At 55.7% G+C, this 21,425-nt stretch overlaps 3 protein-coding genes across 4 annotated transcripts; all 3 read right to left on the bottom strand.

The window, feature by feature from the left end:
- IRF2BP1 (interferon regulatory factor 2 binding protein 1) lies at positions 1-2,488 on the bottom strand. Its single transcript, XM_081217590.1, has one exon. The coding sequence runs from the start codon at positions 2,180-2,182 to the stop codon at positions 428-430; it is 1,755 nt and encodes a 584-aa protein (XP_081073716.1). The 5' UTR covers positions 2,183-2,488; the 3' UTR covers positions 1-427.
- Positions 2,489-5,107: 2,619 nt separating this feature from the next.
- MYPOP (Myb related transcription factor, partner of profilin) lies at positions 5,108-13,074 on the bottom strand. 2 transcript variants are annotated; one of them, XM_081215954.1, is made up of 3 exons: positions 13,007-13,074; positions 11,692-12,242; positions 5,108-6,376 (listed from the first exon to the last, which is right to left on the bottom strand). In XM_081215954.1, the coding sequence occupies exons 2-3, from the start codon at positions 12,188-12,190 to the stop codon at positions 5,685-5,687; spliced, it is 1,191 nt and encodes a 396-aa protein (XP_081072080.1). In that variant the 5' UTR covers positions 12,191-12,242; positions 13,007-13,074; the 3' UTR covers positions 5,108-5,684. The 2 variants fall into 2 exon arrangements, with proteins under 2 accessions (XP_081072080.1, XP_081072079.1); XM_081215953.1 differs by having other exon boundaries at positions 11,692-12,399; positions 13,007-13,068.
- Positions 13,075-20,640: 7,566 nt separating this feature from the next.
- On the bottom strand, positions 20,641-21,057 carry NANOS2 (nanos C2HC-type zinc finger 2; the record flags this gene model as incomplete). Its single annotated transcript, XM_081216117.1, has 1 exon — positions 20,641-21,057. One exon carries the CDS (start codon positions 21,055-21,057, stop codon positions 20,641-20,643), a length of 417 nt encoding a protein of 138 aa, XP_081072243.1.
- Positions 21,058-21,425: the final 368 nt, after the last annotated feature.

Raw genomic sequence — 21,425 nt, forward strand, 5'->3', positions numbered from 1 at the left:
AAGGAAAAAACCCATCTTTCGGTTTATTGAAGGAGGGAGAGCGGGTAGGGGAGGGGGGCAATAAAATGCTTTTGCTTCGTTTATAAAGAGCGAGATTTCAGGAGGCCCCTTCTCAAGGAGGGGCGGGGACACCTCTCCTCCAACTACAAGCAGCAGCAAAGCCAAGCCAAGGAGGGGAGAGGGAAACCGGAGGGGTCAAGGGACCCCAAACACCCCCTCGGACAGAAGCCACAAGTTTTCTCCCCCCACCCTCAATGCATCTACCCCGGGGGACCCATCTGGGATAAGGAGGGGACCCATCTGGGTTAAGGAAGGGGATATGTACACAGGCGGGGGAGGCACTGGGCTGGGTGGGAATAATTTATCCGCAGCGGCGGTGGGTGGCAAGGGGGGGGCGGATGGGCAGTAGACTGGTGGCAGTGGTGGCCTAGGGGTCCCGTTCTTTCTTAACCTTGATGTCTCCAGCAAGGATGGTGGCGATCTCGCCTTGCATGAAGGCCCAGGGGACAGACGAGCCCACTAGCGGGCACTTGTCTCCACTGGGGCAGTACACCTCCCCAGCAGGACCCTGCGCCTTGATGAACTCCCGTGAGCAGGGAAAGCAAAACTTGTGTCCGGGCACTGAGGGGCACTGGACGAAGTGGGTGTCTTCCAGCCGCTCCCGGCATAGGGTACAGCACAGGGGGGCCCCGGGGGTCGCCCCGGTGCCGCTACCACCCCCGCTAACAGCTTCCGCCCCTGCTGTGGGGCTAACTTCTGCCTCACCGTTTCGGGCCACTAGACGATGCTGGGCTGGAGGCTGGGCCGCGGAGGAGGCTGCGGGGCTGGCGCCCCCCGCACGCACAGGGCCCCCACCCCCAGCAGGGTCCTTGGGGGAGTGGCCAAGGGCCTCGGCCACGTTCTTCAGGGCGGCGATGGGTGAGGGCACACCAGGGGTATCAGCGGAGAATGGGCCACCGGGTGCCACCCAGTGCCGCTGCTGCTGCTCCTCAGTGGTCATCTTCCCAGATGCCTCGCCCTCGGGCTCAGGGGACGCCTTGCGACGGCGCGGCGTGGGGGCCAGATTCCGGGATGGGGCTCGTGGGGGTGGGCCACAAAGAGCTGCAGGGGCTGGCTCTGGATACTGCTGGGGCAGGGCCTCGGCGGGAGCTGGCTCGCGGAAGGTGCGGACACCGTCGGTTAGCAGCTCCCCCAGCTGGCGCCATTCCCCTGAGCCGTGTCGGCGTTCATATTCGAGGTACTTGAAGCCTGATGAGGCCAGTGCCTTGCCCGGCTCCCGCAGAGCATCATGAAACATCTGGCGAGCCACGGCCAGGACTCCAGCATACACGTTGCCAGAACCACAGGGGTATTCGGTGAAGAGCTTCAGCTCGAACTCGTAGCCTGGCGGGCGGGCAGTAGCATCGAAGGCGAACACCCGTCCCACCAGCCCGTGATCCTTCTTGAAGCGGACATTGAAAGGGGCGCAGGCAGACAGCGCCAGCAGCTGTTCCCGCACAGCTTTGGGGCGCCCATGCCATTCCTCTGCCCGGCCCCTCATGGCCTCGTTCAGTTCTGCCAGACAGTCCGCATTCCTCTGCTGCTTCTCCTTCTCGAAATCGGAGCCGAAGGCTGGACGGGCAGGACTCAAGCCGGGTGCCAGCGTCAGACCCCGGCTTCCCAGGCCAGACACCGCAGCTGCCAGCAGCCCAGGGGGCACCAAGCCGGGCATGGAGCCAAGCAGGGCCCTTCGCGCCCCCTCCGCCACAGCCTCCTCGCGGCCCAGTCCATTGGCCAGGCGGGACCCCAGGGTGTACTCCAGGGCGGGCGAGGGCAAGGGGAGGCGGCCCGACGATGTGGCCCTGTCATAGCGGTCCTGGCCTGAGACAGCGCCGCCTGTCCCCGACGGCTGGGGCTGGGCCTGTGGAGGCGGCAACTGAGGCCCTTGTGCAGCGGCGGCTGCCAGGTCCTTAGTGGCCGGGTGCTTTAGGGCCGGGGGCCCCGGCGAGCGGCCCTCGGGGAGCACGTGGCTTCGCTTGAGCTGCCGGGCGGCATCGATGAGCAGCTCGATGCGATCCGCGCCCTCGAAGTTCACGCAGCCGCGGCACACGGCCTCACTGAAGTCCCACACCATGGCCCACGGCATCTTGGGCAGGTCGCACAGGTAGCACCACTGGCGGCGGGAAGCCTGCACGGACGCCATAGCCCCCGCACGCGCGCCTCCGGGCCCCCGCGTTCCACCCGCCGCCGACGTTCGATCCGCGCCGCCGACGTTCGATTCGTGTCCCCGGGACCGCGCGAGCCACGATCGGGCCTCTGGCTCGGCCTCCCCGCGGATCCAGGCCCGGCCCCCCTTCCCCGCCCCCTGGGCCCTAAGCCTTTTTCCTCACTCCCGCCTCCTCAAAGGCAGGCAGAGGCACGTCGGCGCTCCCGCCGGGTCCGAGCTCCGGGCCGCGGCGCACAGCTCGGGCCCCGCGATAGGCCGCGGGCGCCGCCGCCTCGGGCTCCCGCCGCTCCCGCCACCGCCGCTGCAACTGCCGCCGCAGCCGCCGCCGCCGCCGCCGCCACCGCCTCCACCTCCTTCTGCCCCAGAGGCCGCTACGCAGGGAAAGTTACATAACGCGCCGGCAAAGCCTTCTGGGAAACGTAGTCCCTCCGGGGCCGTTTCTTAAAGGGGACCGCCGGCTGCCGGGGAGGGTAGGGGCTCACCGCCTCTCCGCTGCGCAACCTTAACCTCTCCTCGCCGGAGGGCAGGGAGTTTGACTGGCTCCAAGCAGCTCGAGCACAAGGGTTGGGGGCGGGGATGTGATACGAATGGTGAGAGCCACCACGGGTTCAGAAAGTGTAGGGGGTGGACAGGCTTCCGGGCGGCCAGTTTCTGCTTCGACTTGCTTTGCAGCTTTAGACAAGTCTTGCCTTCTCTGAGGCTCAGTTCTCCGCCCTTCAAAGGTGGGCCAATGACCGGTTACGAAGGCAGCAGCTCCTGGGGCAGGGCAGAGGGACCTTAATTGGACGTTTTCGGGGCGGGGGGGGGAAGGGAAGCTAGCAATTTAGTGTTGGGCAGGACCGTCCACTTGGCACTTCGTCTTGGCCAGGATCTTGGATAGAAGCCTCTGACTGGGGCCAACAAAAGCCGGAGAAAGGAGAGGACTGACGGTCTCAGCCTCAGTTGCTTTATCTACTAAAGGGAGTGGTCGAGCGCCCCTCTGTTCCAGCTCTGCGGGCGCGCTCTGGTCTCCAAGGGGTTACACTGTCAGTTTCTCCGCCCCCCCACCCCAACTTCACTACAATTCCCAAAATGCTCTGCGGGGCGAACAAACTGACGCACTTCCGCTGTCCAGGAGGTTGGGGGAGGCCTTCCCGATTCCCGCTGGCTGTCCGTACACCCCCCCCCCCAACCCCCGCCTCAATTTCTGGGGGATTTTTCCGAGCACCGGGTGAGAGGGCCCTCACACCCTCTAGGGCTCACCAATTTGGGGGGCGGAAAGGAGGCCAGAGATGGCAACAGTTCGGGGAGCATAGTTTCTGGGGAGAGCGAGAGCCAGACCACCTTTCTCCAACCTTGGGTGCTTACTACCTGATAGGCCCAAGCAGGCTTTGGGGACCCCCCCATGTTTTTTTCTTCCTGGCGATGGAACACTGCAGGGCAGGCTTGGAAAGGGGGCATGTGGAGGAGAGACAGGTCTCCAGCTTCTAACCCACATCAGCCTCTTCCTCTCTCTAGGCCTGGGTCTGTGTTAAGCGCTCAAAAATATTTGAATGACTTGCCAGGGTTGCATTCATTAGTAGTTTTCAAACTAATCAGGGAATGCCTGCCCCCACTCTCCCTCATCCCACTGCAACCATAGCAGGTCTGATTTTATGTTACCCAAATTTCAGTCTCAGCTTCACCATTTTGTTTACCACCTGTATTATTAACATTTTTCTTGAAGTTGACTCCTGCGAATAAAACACTATTTACTTTCGCCTCATCCTAAGCAGTATTATGTGCATGATTATGGGTTTTATGTACTAGGTACATTTTTACAAAATAAAACTACATACACATATAACCATAGAACCGTTAAAAAGGCCATCCATATATCGCCTAAAATTGTCTTTGGGCCATTCTTTAGTAAACACGAGTTGGAGTCAGGAGTTCTGGCCAGAGGCTGGCTTCAGGTGGACTGGATTGGCCCCTGACAAATTTAGGGCAAGTCCCTAAACTTCTCAGGAAAAAATGGAGACCCCCTAAAATCTGCTTTTCATTGGGTACCTTCAGGTTGAAATGCAAACATGCAAATAAATGCTTAGCATGGCACCTGGCCCAGAAAAGGAGCACCATAAATGAAAGTTGTTTTTAAGCTCCCATTACTTAAAAGATTCAACCTTTCTTCTGTGTTGGGCAATGCTGAGGACACAGCAGTGACTAAGATAGGCTCAGGCCTTGCCCTGACAAGGCTCATCCTGGTGATGGAGGGACATTCAATTTAAATTTACTCAAATGATTACTTAACTGCCTTTCTTTCACAACTGCTGGGGGAAAGGGGGGATCAGGAAAGGCTTTCCTGAGGAGGTGATATTTGAGCTGTGACCTGAAGGATGAAGAGAATGTATTTGTAGGCAGCAAAGACACCTAAATCTTTATGCCCGTATTACAGATGAAGACAGTGGGGCCCGTAGTTACACAGCCGGCCAGGGCAGCACCAGGGGTTGAGCCAGGTCTGAGTCCAGGGTGATGGCTATTAGCTAGTTTGCTACCAGGCTCTGCAGCCAGTTTGGGAGTAAAAAAGAGAACCAGCTCCTCCCTTCATGAAACTATACGGGAAGCAGGCTTTAAATAGATAAGGGCATGTGTTCATTTAGTGACCACAGGATGCTGAGAGAGAATCTAAGAAGCAGACCCACCCTAGCCCGGGGGAAGGAATCCAGGATGTCCTCCCAGAGATGACATTTAGGGTAGTATCTGAAGGATGAAAAAATAGGAATAAGATTTGAACACAGGACTTGATGGCTTTAAGAAAAAAAAAAAAAAGTCTGGAAAACCACCAGCCTCTAAAACTTCAAGGGGGTGTCACCTGCCCATGGAGGGATGAGGCAGGTGTAGGTGTTGGAACTTCAGGCCTGTCTCAGACAGAGCCCCAAGTAATTATATTAAAAATAAGTTTATTGATATCTTGTCACCACTGGGGAGCACGGAGGGGGTTGAGCTCTGGAGGTCAGAGACTGCAACGGGAGGCAGAAGGCTCAACCTACACCAGTGAGAACTCCACCCGCCCCTAGGGTACAGACTGCAATAGCCTCTTCATCCATATTCTGACTTGTCTTGAAGCTCCCACCCCCTCCAAAGTCTGGGTAGGGGAAGTGGGTCAGTTGTCTTCAAGTCAAGGCCAGGAGTTTTGTTAGGGGAGGGGGGATGTGCAAGTTCCCTCCGCAGCCCACAAAGGGCGATAATAAATAACATAAAATCCATGGCTTAGAAGTCAGGGTTAAGGAAAGCAGCCAGGCAGACAGCGCTGTACTGAAAAGGGCTGGGGGGCCCATCAAGGAGGCCCCCCAGAATCAGGCACTAACTAGTACAGGGAGTGGGGTGCTCGTGCCCCGCAGCAGGGAGCAGGGGTGCAGCTGGGATGGGGAAAGTGCATTGCCCTCCTCCACTGGGCTAAGCTGGGGGGAGGAGGTGCAGGCAGAAGGTGCGCAGACAAGCCTGAACCCCACAGCAGATGTCACGGAGATTTCCACCGCCCCCGCCTCTTCCGTGTAGGGAAACTTTTCCTCCTTTTGTGTGGCGGCGAGTCATGGGGAGGGAGTGGGGCGGGGGGCAGCCGGGGGGCCCCCTCCTCGCTCCTAGGGGCAATGATCACCCCCCTGGCTGCCACCACAGCCCCGTCCACGACAGCAGCCACCACGGACACAGGCTCTGGGGTGACCTCCACCTTGGGGGACGGCGGGGACAAGACAGGCCTGGGCGGTGGAGGTGGAGGTGGGGGCGGGGGCGGGGGGTCAGCGGGGGTTCCAGGCAGAAGGGGCAGCAGAGCGCTGAGGGCCTCGCTCAGTTGGGCCAGTCCCTGGCGAAGGGTGCCGGCCAGCTCCCGGATGGCGTTGGCAGTCTCCTGCTGCGCCCGCAGGAAGTCCAGGGAGGGGTCCGGGGCCGAGGGTGGAGGCAGTGGAGGGGAGGGGGAGCTGGAGGGCGAGGGTGCCACTTGGACCTGCTGCGGTGGCTCGGGGGGTGGTGGCAGCGGAGGGGCTGTGGGGGGTGGAGACAAGGCCAGGCGGGGCAGCTGGATGGTCTGCAGGGCCGGAGGGGGCGGGGACTCACGCTCCTTGGGTGCCTGGCAGCCCCCTTCCTGAGGATTGCAGGAGGGTCTGGCCCAAGGCTCCGGGCTGCTAGAGCCCCCCTTGCTGTGGGCTGGTGTATCTGTGGAGAGAGAGATGTAGGTAAGATGTGGGGGACCCCTAACGCTGTCATGATTTCCCTTTCCCACCTCCCACCCACCCTGGACCCAAAGGCATCCTTTGCAAACCTAAGTCAGGTCATGCCTTGGAGCAGAAGCCCCATGACCCAGGGGAGAGAGACAATATATTTAACAATAATCTGGTGGCCGATACCAGCCTTAATGGAACAGGGTCCTGGAGGTCCCCTGCCGAACCAAGCAGTTCTTATCTCATTCAGTGTAAAAGCCAACATGCTAGAAGGCTCTGAACCATCCAGACCCGCCCCTCCCCGCCCCCCCTCAGGCAGCACTGCTGGATCCTGGGGAGGCCCCAGGGGAGGAGGGCCTGGAAAAGAGGTTGGGTGGCTGGAGAAGGAGAGGGGGGAACTTCTGGAGGCGGGGAGTAGGGGGCTCTCTCCAGTCAGGATTTCAGTCTCAACTCTGGTCTGTGCCAGTTTAACCCCAAGCCTGCAGGGCTTCTTCCTCCGCCTCTTCTCACCTGGGATCTCATTCGTGCTCACGGACTTGAAGAGTCTGCGTGCAGAGGCGCCCAGATTTCCAGGCCAAGCCTGAAGCTCTCCCTCCAGCTGTGTACTCGGCATATCCCCTCCAATAATCCCATCCTATAATGCCTCCAACCCCCTTGCCCAGAGCTGAGCTCCTGGCCCTCCCCCAACCTGCTCCTCCCTCAGCCACCCCATCTCCGATAATGGCAGCTCCATCCTTCTAGCTGCTCGGGACAAAAACGCACTCTTCTTCTCTCCCAAGACACCACTCCTGTACAAATACTGTGGGCTCTGCCTTCAAACTAACCCAACATCTGTCCTCCTCCACGGCCCCCACCGTGGTCCAACCACCACCATCTCCCAACCTGGACTATTCACTGGGCTCCCAGCCCACAGCCCCACCCCTTAAGAGTCTATTCTCCACCAGCAGCCTCAGGGGTCCAACTCAAATACACCACAGTTACGCTACAGGAAAGTAGCTACTCACAAAGGACCACATGTCATATGATCCATTTACATGAAATATCCAAAACAGGCAAATCTTACAGAGACAGAAAGTAGATTAGTGGTTGCCTAGGGCTGGGCAGAGATGCGGGAACGAGGCGGGGGGTTGATGGCTAAGAGGTACAGGGTTTCTTTTCGGAGTGATGAAAATGTTCTAAAATTGATTGTAGTGATGGTTGCGCAGCTCTATGAATATACTAAAAGCCACTGAATTGTACGCTTTAAATGGGTGGGTTGTATGGTATGAGAATTCTACCTTAATAAAGGTGTTAAAAAAATACAAGTGAGATGTCTTTCTCTGCTCAAAAGCCTCCTGTGGCTACTATCTCACCCACAGTAAGAGCAAAAGTTTTCAAGGTCCCCACGATGTGCCTCCATTGCCTCCCTAACCTCGTCTCCCACTCCTTCTCTCACTCTCTTTCTTCACTTGACTCCAGCCAAACTGGCCTCCCTGCAGGTCCTCATACACTTTTTTTTTTTTTTTTATAATTTTGGCCACGCCGGGGGGCATGTGGGATCTTAGTTCCCCGATCAGGGATCAAACCCGAGCCCCCTGCGTTGGAAGTACAGAGGCTTAACCACTGGACCACCAGGGAAGTCCTGGGTCCTCATACACTTTAGGCCCGCTCCTGCATCAGGGCCTTTGCACTTTCTGTTCCTTCAGCCTGGAAAGATCTTTCCCCAGACACCTGCTTGGCTCCCTCCCTCACCTCCTCGGGCTTCTGCTCAAACATGGCCTCCTTGGAGAGACCTTCCTTGACCCTCCATCTGAAGCAGCTCTGTCCTTTTCTCTCTCCTAGCCCTACCTGATTTCTTTTATAGCACTTATCTCCACCTGGCATGGGATCGCTCTGTGTTTGTGGTCTGTCTCCTCCTCATGTCAGCTCCATCAGGCAGGGCTTTGTTTTGTTCACTGCTGTTTACCCAGCGCCTAGAACAATGTCCAGCACAAAATTTTGTCTTTAATGAGAAAAGAACTGTGGCTTCCTGGGAGTCAGTACTGATCGGGCACCAGGCCCCAGGTCCTGGCAACAACCCTCCCGCAGCTCCCCAGCACCCACAGGGGACAGTCCAGGCCTCTCTCTAGGGCTACAAGGCCTCAGCTTTTTCCCCTTTCTATTCTTCTTCCTTGCCTCAGTGCACATGTTGTTCCCTCTACCAGCATCACTACCCCCCCACACCCCCAGGCTCGAAGGCTGGGGCTCCAGACTCTTTGGGCCAGCCGGCCTGGGCAAGTAAGAGAGGCTGGCAGAGAGACAATAACCAGAGCTAATGGTGGTTGGACACTTTCCTGGCCGACCCTGGTCGCAGTGACTAAGTTCTCCTATGTTATTTCACCCAGTCCTCCGAGCCAGTCTTTGGGGTAGGTGCTATCAGTATTAGCCCATTTTACAGATGAGGTGACTTGAGGCCCAAAGAGGTGTCACAGAGCTGGTGAATGGGAGAAGAGGACTTTGAACCCAGGCAGGTTCTGGAGCCTATGCTTTTAACCATTCCTTGGGCTGGGGCTGTGGGCTTGACAGTGGGGTGGTGAGCCTTCTTCATAAAGGGCATGAGAATTCCAGCCACTTGGAAAAATATCTGACTTTTCTAGTCTACTGAGTAAAAAGAACAGAAAAGGGGCCCAGCCTTCATGCCCACAGGGCTCACAGGTGTCATGTAAGGACCACTGTGAGAGTTAAAATCATAGTTATTCGCAACCTTTGGGCTTCGGTTTCCCCACCTGTAAATGGATGTGTGTGAACATAGGACCAAGTAACCCTGTAAAGGAATATCTCCCTGAGGGCCGTTACAGGCATTAATTGAATTACCATGGGCCAGGGCATAGGCCAGTACCTGGCACATAATAAAGTCTCAATGTGGGTGTTACTGTTCTTTCATTCAAATATTAGGTCACAAGATAAATGGTTCTTATCTCTCCTTCCAGTGTCAACAAAGTTGCCTCAGGCTGCCCCAGGCCCTGTTCCTGTCCTTCAATCAGAGCAGTTCCTCTTTTAAGAGTTTTACACAGTGGGTAATCTCTGTGTGAGATTCTAATCACTCTAAGCACATACCTGCCTCAGGGCCTTTGCACCTGCTGTTTCCGCCAGCTGCAGTACTCTTCCCCCAGATATCTACTTGGCTCAGTCTCTCTATTCAGGTCCTCTGCTCAAATTTCCCCTCTCTACAGAGGCCCCCTTTCCGTCACTCACTATCCTCTTTTTTTTTTTTTTTTTTCTTTTTGCGGTATGCGGGCCTCTCACTGTTGTGGCCTCTCCCGTTGCGGAGCACAGGCTCCGGATGCGCAGGCCCAGCGGCCATGGCTCACGGGCCCAGCCGCTCCGCTGCATATGGGATCCTCCCAGACCGGGGCACGAACCCGTATCCCCTGCATCCGCAGGCGGACTCTCAACCACTGCGCCACCAGGGAGGCCCACTCACTATCCTCTTAACATGCTTTGTTTTACTTCTTTTAGTTCTTATCACCTCTTTGTATAATCTGCTTTGGGGGATTACTTGTTTGTCGTCTGTCTCCCATAACTAGAATGTCAGCTCCATAAGGGAAGGAAAATTGTCTTTCTTCAGAGTATTCCCAGCACCTACCATGGTGTCTGCCTCAGAATAGGCGCTCAATAAATATCTGTTGAATGAATGAATAAGGGGTTGTACAGCTTTTGAAGTAATAAGTTTGCCATCTCCGCGCTGGTTCAATGGGGCCATTTCACAGGTAGAAACACTGAGGTTTGATTCATATTGACTACAAGGGTCCCGAGTGATTGTGTCTCTTTCTGGCTTAAGATACTTTCATGCCTCCCAAATGCCCTCAAGATAAAATCCAAAGTCCTGACCTTCATTTTAAACCACGTGTGATCCAATTCTGGCACACCCATTAACTCGTAGTCAATATTAATTGTTTATATATATGTAAACTACTTACATATTTACATATATATGTATGTATATATATGGTATATATCAGGCCATCTAGCCAGTGGTTAAGTGCATGGACAGTGAGTTGGACACAACCTATATTCAAGTTCCAACCATTCTACTTACTACTTGCTGTGTGACCTTGGGTGGGTAAATGAACCTCTCAGAAATTACATGATCCTGAGCTGCCTTGTTGGATCATGTGCCCCCTCTTTCTCTAAACCCTTGTATGGCTCCCCATAGTACTTAGGATAAAATTGAACTCCTTATCTCAGCCTAAAGGCCCTGCAAGGTTTGGCCTTTGCTGACCTCTCTGATCTCATCTCAAAACATGTCCTTTCTTTAATCTTTCCACTCTCCCTTCCTCCCCTCCCCTAACTGGGCAGCATCTCTCAGTTTCCTAAACTGGCCAAGCTTTCTGGTCTCCAAGCCACTGTACCTGCCGTTCTCCAGGAACACTTTCCCATCTCTTCTTCATCCTCACTCTTTGCATCTCGGCTCTGATGGTTCCTCCTCCAGGAAGCCCTCCTTGACTTCCCAGTCTGGATCAGATGTTCCCTAGGGACTCTCACAGTCCAGCCCTGCCTGCTTTGAGTCATCACTGTCTATGCATGGGTCTGTCTCCCCCAGTGGACTATGAGCCCCAGAAGGGCAGGCCTGAGGATGTCTCAGTCACATCTCTGTCCCCAACACTGTCCAGCTCCGGGCAGTTGCCTGGGGAATAGCTGTAGAAGAAATAATCATTCAGAGTCAAGGCTGAGTGGGAAGTTTTGTACTCCACTCTCCCCACCTCCTCTACTCAGGGCATGACCTTGGGAAAATTTCCAAACCTCCCTGAGTCTTTGATTTATAAAATGGTGAAACAGTTCGTGCTTCACAGCACTGGTAATTATATCAATAGCTAGCAAGGAGGTAATGTACCAAGCAAATTACACATATTAACTCATTTAATCTTCCCAGCAACCCTTTGAGGTGGGGACAATTTTTTATCCCTATTTTACAGAGCAGAAACTGATGTGCAGTAGTTTATCCCAAATGACACAGCTGAGTGGCAAAGTTGTAACTGGAGCCCAGACTATCTGCCTTCAGAGTCACTCCCTCTACACTACAGTTTAATGAAATCATGGGTGAGCTGATGATCCCATGTGTGGACTCTGGAGCCAAGCCTCCTAGGTCTGGGTTCCATTCCCGACTCTGACCATTACTACACTTTTCTGAGCCTCAGTCTCCACAGGTGTAAAATGGGGATTACAACAGCAACCCCCCCTTCCCACAGCTATAGTGAGGATCTGATGAACCATATAAAGGGCTTGGAACAGCGCCAGGCACAAAGTAAAATTTCTGTTTGCTTTTGCTAAGGTGATGCTGAAGGAACTCACCTGCCCGTCGGTCCTCCTTGCGGTCCTCAGACAACACACAGCGTTGGGCGCAGGCACTTGGGGCCGGTGGCTGTGAAGAGGCGGCCGCGGAGGGCTGCTCTGCCCCTGCACCAGCTCCTGGCCCCGCCACACCCGGCCCCAGGATGGCAAAAATGGTCTCCTCCTCGGCGGAGAAGGCGTCCTCGGCGGCAGGCCCGGTGCCCTGTGTGGAGTGCGGCACGCGCGCCAGCTTCTCCTTGGTGCGGCGCTTGAAGTCGTTCCAGCGCTTCTGCACCTCCTGGCCAGTGCGCTTCCAGCTGGTGATGCCGTTGATCTTGGCGGCGATGCCGTCCCACACACGCCGCCGCTCGGCCACGCTCACCCGACGGCTCTGAGCGCCGTAGAGCTGCGGGTAGTGGGCGCGCACCTCACGGATCAGGATCTGGTTCTCTTCGAACGAGAAGCGCGGCTTGCGCAGCCGGGTGGTCTCTTCCGCTTCGCCCGCCGCCGCCGAGGCCATGGCGCCCCCCGACGCCGCCGTCCGGCCGCCTGGCGCATGGGGGGCGCCGGCGCTGCGGGTACAGGGCGCACGGCGCTGGCAGGGGTTCAGCGGCCCCGCGCCGCCCGCCCCACCCCGGCCGCCTCGATACCGTCTCCTATGTCCCCGGGGATAGGGGTGGGGGCGAAGGGCGGACGGAGGCGACGGGCAGCGGGGGTCCGTCAGAGTGCCTAATAATAGATGACACCGGCTGAGCGCTCATCTTGTGCCTGGCGCGGCGCAAAGTGCCAGGCCATGGAGTTGATGTTAATTGGGTATGGGTATGGGTATGGGTATGGAGGAGTGGAGGGAAATGAGGAAAAGCGGAAGAGCGGGTGTCTGCGGGAGTTAGAGGAGAATTGGGGGCATAGGAGGATGGGAAATGGAAGGAGAATGGGGGTATCTCGGGGGTCAAAGAAGCACGAGGGTGATGGGGATAAGGAGATGTTGAAGAGGAGATACAGCAGGAAGGGGGGGATCTGGAGCAGAGGGGCGCTCTGGGGGTTCCGGGGCAATGGGACGTCTGTAAGACCAATAAGAGAAGTGGTCCTTAGAGGCGCAGTCCAGAAATAATGGTGAATTTGGGGCTCCTAGGACAGTGGAGAAACTGGGAGAATAAAATACTAGGCATTAGGGTCTGCGGGGATTGTGGGGGCTTTGGGAATTGCCACGAATCAAGGGGAGCCCTGAGGGTTATGAGGGTCCGGGATTAGGAGGGGCCAACGGGGGCTACGGGAGACTCCGGGAAGAGTGAGGGTCGCGGAGGGTGGGGACCGAGTTGGGCCGCGGGTCACTCACCGGCGCCGCCGCAGCCCCCGCCTGCCCGTCGGTCAAGACTCGGGCTTCTGCGGCCTCTTCCCTCCCCCTGCCGGCTTTCTCCCTCCCCTTCTGGGCCCCGCCCCCGGCCGCCCCGCGAGCCAAAGCGCAGGCGCACCTAGCGCCAGACGATCCCCCAACGCCCGAACCTCTAGGGTTTCACTACTCCCGCCAGAGCGCAAGCTCAGAATTGCCCTCTACCGGCCTCCGTAAGCGGGCCGCAGTTGCGCAGGCGCAAGGTTAGCGCAGCGCTCTTTCCCCTAGCTCCCTAATGCCCCAAGAACGCACGCTCAAAACCCTCGCACGCATGCGCGCCTTTCTCTCCCCGCTAGCTTTGGTACTCGGACTCCGTCTCTGCGCAGGCGTAGCAATCCTTGGAGGATGAGGGAGAGACCTTGGAGAGTGATGGGACCGAATGGCTTCCTAGCCTTTCGGACCGTCTTCCAGCCCACCCAGCCCTCTAACTATGCCTGTGTCTCTCTTAGAGGAAAGGGAGGGAGACGGTGCTGGAGGGAAGCGGTTCGTTTCCATGACAACTGCGTGGGTGGGGTGGGAACAAAACTGGGTTTGCAGCCCCTTATACCCGTCCCTGCGCGGGGCTGCTCGGGGTCTGCTAACCATTACCCGTAGGGGCGAGGCACCCTGGGGATATTACGCCCCAGGCGGGTGCAGTAACCATAGCAACTCATCTACCTTCCAACCCTACCTGGCGGGACCCGTGTCCACACACGTCACGGCCGGCACGCGGGGAGGGAGATCAGAGGGAGAGCTTCTTGGCTGGTAAGGGGTGATCCTAGCACAGGCATGACTTTAAGCAAATGCATGGAGGCAGGAGTGAATCTAGAACACGGGTGCTAGCTGGAAGGTAGGATGATGGAGTTAAGTCTACACTGAGAAATTTGTAGCTTAGCCTCCTGCTGGAGTTCTGAAGGTCATTCCACAAACAGTGCTTCATTCATCATTCAAACAAATATTTATTGAGTGCCTACGCAATTCTAGGTGCAGTGAATATAGAAGACAAAAATCTGTACCCTCATGGAGCTCACTCTGTAGTTGGGAGAGTGAGACATTTAGCAAAATTAATAAGATATATAAGTGAAAAGGTGATAAGTACCGTGAAATAAATGGAAGTAGGCAAAAGGGTTGGGGAGTATGGGGTGTGTGTGTGTGTGTAATTTTATTTTATTATTTTTTAAAGTAAATTTATTTATTCATTTTTGGCTGCGTTGGGTCTTCTTTGCTGCATGCGGGCTTTCTCTAGTTGTGGTGAGCGGGGGCTACTCTTTGTTGAGGTGCACGAGCTTCTCACTGCAGTGGCTTCTCGTTGTGGAGCGTGGCCTCTAGGTGCGCGGGCTCTAGAGCACAGGCTCAGTAGTTGTGGCACACGGGCTTAGTTGCTCCGCAGCATGTGGGATCTTCCCGGGACCAGGGCTCAAACCCATGTCCCCTGCGTTGGCAGACGGATTCTTCACTGCTGCGCCATCAGGGAAGTCCCTGACTCTGGTGTTAACAGTAGCAGAAACTGAGTTTAGGGAGCGAGAGTGGAATCTGGGGCTCAGTGAGGAGGTGACCACAGTGGCTCAGGTGAGAGGTCATGGTGGTGGCTTCAACTAGGGTGGTAGCTGCTGAGGTGAGGTGAAGTGGAATTGGGTAGAGGAAGTGAGAGAAAGAGGAGTTGAAGATGACTCCAGTGACTTTGGCCCGAGTAACAGAAGAATGGAGCTGCCAGAAGCAAAGACGGGCAAAGGGCTGTAAGAGGATCAGGAGTTCAGGTTTGCCCAAGTACAAAGATCAGGTAGGAAGTTGGATATTTGAGTCTGGGCTTCAAGGGAGAGGTTTCAGTCTTAAGATAGGAATTTAGTAATTGTCAGTGAATAATGACGTTTAAGACTGGGAGAGATTGGCAGGGGAGCAAGTGTAGATAGAAAAGAAGTGGATTTCCCTGGTGGTGCAGTGGTTAAGAATCCGCCTGCCAATACAGAGGACAAGGGTTCGAGCCCCAGTCCGGGAAGATCCCACATGCCGCGGAGCAACTAAGCCTGTGCGCCACAACTACTGAGCCTGCGCTCTAGAGCCCGCGAGCCACAACTGCTGAAGCCCGCGCGTCTGGAGCCTGTGCTCCGCAACAAGAGAAGCCACCGCAATGAGAAGCCCGTGCACTGCAAGGAAGAGTAGCCCCCGCCCACCGCAACTAGAGAAAGCCCGTGTACAGCAACGAAGACCCAAAGCAGCAAAAACAAACAAACAAAAAAAAGAAACAACAGAAAAAAACAGAAGCAGTATTGTAACAAATTCAATAAACATTGTCCCCATAAAAAAAAAAAGAAGAAGTCCATGGCATTGAGGCTAGACACTCCGATGTAGAGGGCTGGGATCAGCCAAGGAGACTGATGAGGCGCAGTCAGAGAGTGAGAGGAGAACCAGCGCTGTCTGCTGTGCTGGAGGCCAAGTGAGAAGTGCAAATCCAGGAGGAGGGAAGGGTTAATGATGCCAAACGCTGCCTAGAAGTCAAGTCCAATGAGGACTGAGAACTGACCACTGGGGCTAGTGATAAGGAATTCATCAGTGATCCTGGAAGGGGCAGTTTTGGTGGTGCGGTGGGGGCTTGATTGGGTGGGTTCAGGAGAGGCTTTAGAGATTGCCAGTGTAGATGATCCTTTCTAGCACAGAAATGGGGTGGTATCTCCCCACGTGATCTCCAGAGGTTTATTTCAGATGGGAGATGTCACAGTATGTTTGTGTGTCCACAGGGATGATCCAGAAGGGGGGAGATTGATGCTGCAGAGGAGAGAGGGGAGAATTGCTGGAGCCATGTCCTTGAGTGGGCACGGTGGGTGGGACTCAAGGCACAAGTAGGGGGTGGTCTAAGGGGCATGGGCTGTTCAGCCACAGTAAACGGGGAGGGTGTGGAGGCAGGCAGGTGGTGATATAGTGTCAGAGCATGTCAGGAGCACGTGAATGTTGTCTCCTGGTTCCTTCTGTTGTCTCAGTAGAGCCGGAAGCAAGGTCAGGGTGAGAAGGAGGTGCTGAGGATAGGGGAGAGAGAGAGAGAAAGCATGAAACAGTGAATGAATGGATAGAACCAATCACTTGAGGTAATTGGATATAAAAGAGTGACGAGTCCCCCTGATTGTGTGTTTTTCTCTGTTTATAGTTTTCTGAGTGGGAGCAGGTGCAGAGTGGGTGGCAAGCTGGCTTCCACCAGGGCTGGGTTTAGCTGATCTCCCACCATGTGCTCCGTGAAGGGTCAGGGTCCAGGAAGCAGAGGCAGCCCATGCTGGGCCTTATGGGCAAGTTAAGGAGCTTGAATGAGTGAGGATGGGCAGGGTGTGATGTGTGCTTTAGAAAGAGCCCCTGCTGTTGTGTGGAGGGCGGATGGGAGGGGGCAAGACTATGAGCCAGAGTCAAGGGAGAAGTCAGGGGTGGACCAAGGACAGGGTGGGAGAGACTGGACCAGGGCAGGGGCGGTGGGAAGGGTGAAAATGAATTGGAAGACATTTGAGAGGCAAAGTGTACAGAGTGCAGGGCTTCCCTGGTGGCGCAGTGGTTGAGAGTCTGCCTGCCGATGTAGGGGACGCGGGTTCGTGCCCCGGTCCGGGAAGATCCCATATGCCGCGGAGCGGCTGGGCCCGTGAGCCATGGCCGCTGGGCCTGCGCGTCCGGAGCCTGTGCTCCGCAACGGGAGAGGCCACAACAGTGAGAGGCCCGCGTACCGCAAAAAAAAAAAAAAAAAAAACCAGTGTACAGTGTGCAGTGACAGAGTGGACAGAGTGCAGTCAGGTTGGGGAGGGAAAGGGAGGTGACACCCAGTTCTCCATTCAGGTCCCAGTTGGGGAGACGGGGTCAGTTAGGACATGGTGAGTGTAAGGTTCTCAATGGGTGTTATGGGTTGAACTGTGTCCCCAACTCCCCCAAAATAATATTGATTGAAGTCCTAACCCCTACTGCTTCAGAACGTGACCTTATTTGGAAATAGGGTCATTGCAGATGTAATTACTTAAGATGAGGTCATACTGGAGTAGGGCAGGTCCTTCAGCTGACAGGACTGGTGTCCTTATAAGAAGAGGAGAGAGACACACAGAGGGAAGAGGACAGCTCTGTGAAGACAGAGGCAGAGATGGGAGTGACGCTGCCACAAGCCAAGGACCACCTGGGGCCACCAGAAGCTGGAAGAGGCAAGGATCCTCCCCTAGAGCCTTTGGAGAGAGTGTGGCACTGCCAACAGCTTGATTTCAGATTTCTAGCCTCCAGAACAGTGAGAGAATGCATTTCTGGTGTTTAAGCCACCCAGTTTATGGTCGTTTGTTATGGTGGCCCTTGGAAATGAATACACTGGACATCCAGGGGAGGCATCCACGATGCTGTGGCTTCATGAGAGTCTGGGCTGAGGGGGGAGTTGGGTCTAAATCTGGCCTGGAGCTCGGCAGGAGCCTGCAAGTAGGGAGCCATCGGCAGAGGTGTGTGGAGCTCTGCAGGTGCTGGAGGAGATCAAGGTCAGGGTACATTATTACTGCAGCTCCTTTAGTGTCCTCAGCTCTTGTCAGAGCTATGCTGCCACTTAATTATCTGCTAAATAAATGAAAATTCACTAAAAAATTAATTCCTTAAAAAACAAGAACAGGGGCTTCCCTGGTGGCACAGTGGTTGAGAGTCTGCCTGCTAATGCAGGGGACACGGGTTTGAGCCCTGGTCTGGGGGGATCCCACATGCCGCAGAGCAACTAGGCCCGTGAGCCACAACTACTGAGCCTGTGCGTCTGGAGCCTGTGCTCCGCAACAAGAGAGGCTGCAATAGTGAGAGGCCCGCGCACCGCGATGAAGAGTAGCCCCCACTTGCCGCAACTAGAGAAAGCCCTTGCACAGAAACGAAGACCCAACACAGCCAAAAATAATAATAATAATAATAATAATAATAAAAAAACAAAAAGAAAACTTGATCACTAATTCTCTGTCTTCTCCTCGGAGCCCCAGATCAGGTGTCCGGCAGCCTCCTGGACGCTTTCACCTTGGATGTCCCTAGGCACTTCATATCCCCTATCCCAAACTGACCTCAGCATCTTCCCCCTCACTTCTCTAGTGTAAAATGCACCCCGTCACCTGTCGTAATTCTCCCTCCCACCCCAGTCCTGAGTATACCACCCTTGTTGCTTTCCATAACTGCTGCACACGCTTTACCAGAGTCCATCCCTTTATTAAACTATTAAGCTCTCCTCCATCATCACATGTGAGAGGCCATCAGCTTCCTGCCCGGTGCAGCCCCCACTTTCTCCAGGGCTCAACCTGCCGCATGCGCACACCACAGCTCCAGGCTTAGGGCGTCCCTTTTGGCTATTGTTTGGGGGCCTTGGGGATCTCTGTTAAGGGCAGAGCTGTGTTTTTGGAAAAGGACCTGTGAGCAGAGGTCCTTAATGGGAGTCTCTGTTTTTTTCTCTGTGACTACTGTATATGAGAGTGGAGCCCTCTCACTCTCACAGATTTCAGAGTCTGAAAATGCACAATGAAGGTCAAATTCTCACCAAGGTCTGCAAGATTCTGAACTCTCTGCCTACCCTTTGGCCTCTCTGATCTTATCTCTTACTCAGCCGGCTTCCTGCTTGTTCTGCAAACACACCAGCTTCTATCCCACCTTAGGGCCTTTGAACTCACTGTCATCTCTGCCTGGAATGCCCTTCTCCTGGTTTCCTCAATTTATTTGGACTCTGCTTAAGTGTCACCTCCACAGAAAGACCTCCCCTGACCACACCCCCACGTAAAACAGCCTCTCCTTTACTCTCCATCCCTTTACTCTGACTCCTTTTCCTTCACAGCACTTATCACCCACCTGACATATTATATATTTATCGCTTGATTGTCACCGCACCCCCATCCCCACTAGAATGTCAGCTCCACGAGGGCAGGAGTCTTGTCTGCTTTGCTCATCGCTGTACCTGCCAAAACCCAGAACAGTGCCTGGCACAAAGTAGGAGCTCAGTAAATAGGTGTGGAACAATGGAATAAAAGAAGCCCTGATTTTATATGCAATATTCTGTGCATATGTGCGTTTCCCCGAGGTGGGGACCATACTTTTTGTCACCTCTCCAATGGAGTTTGGGAGCCCCAAGTTTTTTGTTTTTTTTGTTTTCACGGTATGTGGGCCTCTCACTGTTGTGGGCTCTCCCGTTGTGGAGCACAGGCTCCGGACGCGCAGGCTCAGCGGCCATGGCTCACGGGGCCAGCCGCTCCGCGGCATGTGGGATCTTCCCGAACCGGGGCACGAACCTGCGTCCCCTGCATCGGCAGGCGGACTCCCAACCACTGCGCCACCAGGGAAGCCCCTGGGCGCCTAAAGTTTAAGGACAACCATAAAGTCGGTCCTGGAAGACCTGGGCTCTAGCAGGCTGGGAGGGGACCCTGGACAGAGCCCTGGGAAGGACAGGGAAAGGGAATCTGGGGTCAAGGTGGAGGCTGGGACTTGGGGACCAGTCCATAGGTGTCCTGTGTCAGAGGATGTAAGGGGGTCACATTCGTGGGAGGGACCCAGGTCTCCTTCCTGATCTGCCTCCTGCTTCCCACGTTTTAGGCCAAATTCGGATACCCCCACGCTCCCTCCCCCAGCCTCGCAGGAAACAGACATAGCGATTTCAAAGACAACCAGAAAAGCTTTTTATTTACCAGAGCTCAACACCCGGGCCCAGCCCTGAGCCAAAAACCGAACAACTTAAAATCTGACTGGGGCTTCTCTTTGCCCCTAAAATAAAATCTAGGCGGTTGCCATTCCCATCTGGGCATGCACACCCCTTTCCTGGGGCAGCTTCGTTGACTTAACTGTTGGAGGAGGAAAAAAAAAAGGAACTTTACAAACTATGGTGATTTGGGGCAGTTGGGAGATGGCGGAGAGACGCCCTCTCGCTGGGGAAAGGAGCCATCGGTGATTTGCCGTGGCGGGCACCAGTGCCGTGAAACGGAGTGAACAACCAGGGAGAGTTCAAGGGTATCGACTCACCCCAAGGCTCTCCAGCCCCAGATAAGCCTGCGAAGACATGGTGCCCCTCAGGCGTGCCCCGTCCTTCCCCCAGCTCCTGATGGATGGGCTGCTGAGACCCATCCGGCGCCGTCCACGATGAAACGGTGGGTCTGCTGGTGGCTGGAGCAGACGGAGTAGGCTGGTTTAAGTCCGAATCCCATCTTGAAGTTCTTGGGCTGGAAGGTCCAAGCCAGCTGGCCTGAGAGAGCACAGCGGGCTCCTGTAGGTCCAAGAGTCCAAGAATTCCGCAAAAAACGGAACCCTGAGGGCTGAGAAGTCAAAGGGGCAGGGCTAGTGTCCCAGGAGAACTAAAGATTCATGAACCGTGACCCAGAAGGAGCCACAGGGCTATGTGGTCCAAGGGGCAGGGGTCCTGCTGCACCAAGAATCCACAGCCACCGCCAGGACAGAACCCCAGGGGCTGAGAGTTCCAAAGGGCAGGGCTGGCCTGGCTCCCCATAGCCTCCGTTGTTTCAGGATTCAGCAGGGATGGAGTTCTGGGGGTCAGACATTCCAGAGGGCTGGGTGAGTCCGCGGAAGTGGGGGAGTCCAGGGACTTGGGAGGATTGAACCAGGAGGGCTGGGGGGTGCAGGGGGTGGGCACCTGATGCTGCTCAGCGCTTGACTTTGCGGCCGGCCGAGTTGCGCCCGCTGCGGCGGTAGAGAGACTGCTGGCCTCCGTTTAGCGGGCAGTACTTGAGCGTGTGGGCCTCGTCCCCCGTGGCCCCGCACAGGGGACACACATAGTGCCGCAGGATGGGACACATCACCACGCCCTCTGGTGTCTTCAGCTGGTGTGAGGAGTACACGTTGCGAGACTCCCCATTGTGTTTGCAAAAGTTGCACAGGGTGGCCAGGCCCCCGCTGGCCCCCTGCCCTCCCTGCCCCTGATCCTGCTCCAGCTGGGGCCCAGGTCTCGGCTCCCCGGTCCCTTGGGCCTCCGGCCCTTGCCCCCGGCTCTGGATCAGTGCCAACACCACCTGGCTCAGGTTGAAGTAGTCCTTCCACATGTCGAAGGGTGGCAGCTGCATGGCATCCAGGTGGAGGTGGTGGGCAGCTGGAGAGAGGTGGGCTGGGGGCCCGGGGACAGGAGCAGCAGATGGTTTTCCGGAGCAGAGAGGAATTGCACCCCCTTTTATACGCCCCAAAGACCCTTCAAAGCAAAGGTGGAGCTTAGGATTTAAAGGGCCCACCCCTTATCCTTGATCCCTTCTGACTTTAATTCCCCATGGAGATCTGGAAGGGGGTCATTTCCCTTGTTGCTGGTCCTTGCTGGGCCTGCGAGGTGCTCTGTGACCTCTGGAAAGACCCTTCTCCCTGGGCCTCAGTTTCCCTATCCACTCAATAAAGCTCCATATCTGAAAATTCCCCCAACCCCCATCCTCCCTTACTCCAAGGC

Source organism: Mesoplodon bidens (assembly GCF_964165515.1).
Source record: "Mesoplodon bidens genome assembly, chromosome: 18".
Taxonomy (NCBI): domain Eukaryota; kingdom Metazoa; phylum Chordata; class Mammalia; order Artiodactyla; family Ziphiidae; genus Mesoplodon; species Mesoplodon bidens.

Excerpts from the sequence above, each read along its gene's own strand:
- IRF2BP1 (XM_081217590.1), bottom strand. The coding sequence starts at position 2,182 with ATGGCGTCCGTGCAGGCTTCCCGCCGCCAGTGGTGCTACCTGTGCGAC.
- MYPOP (XM_081215954.1), bottom strand. The coding sequence starts at position 12,190 with ATGGCCTCGGCGGCGGCGGGCGAAGCGGAAGAGACCACCCGGCTGCGC. Across the intron at positions 6,377-11,691 it reads CAAGGAGGACCGACGGGCAG|ATACACCAGCCCACAGCAAG; the intron begins GTGAGTTCCTTC and ends CTCTCTCCACAG.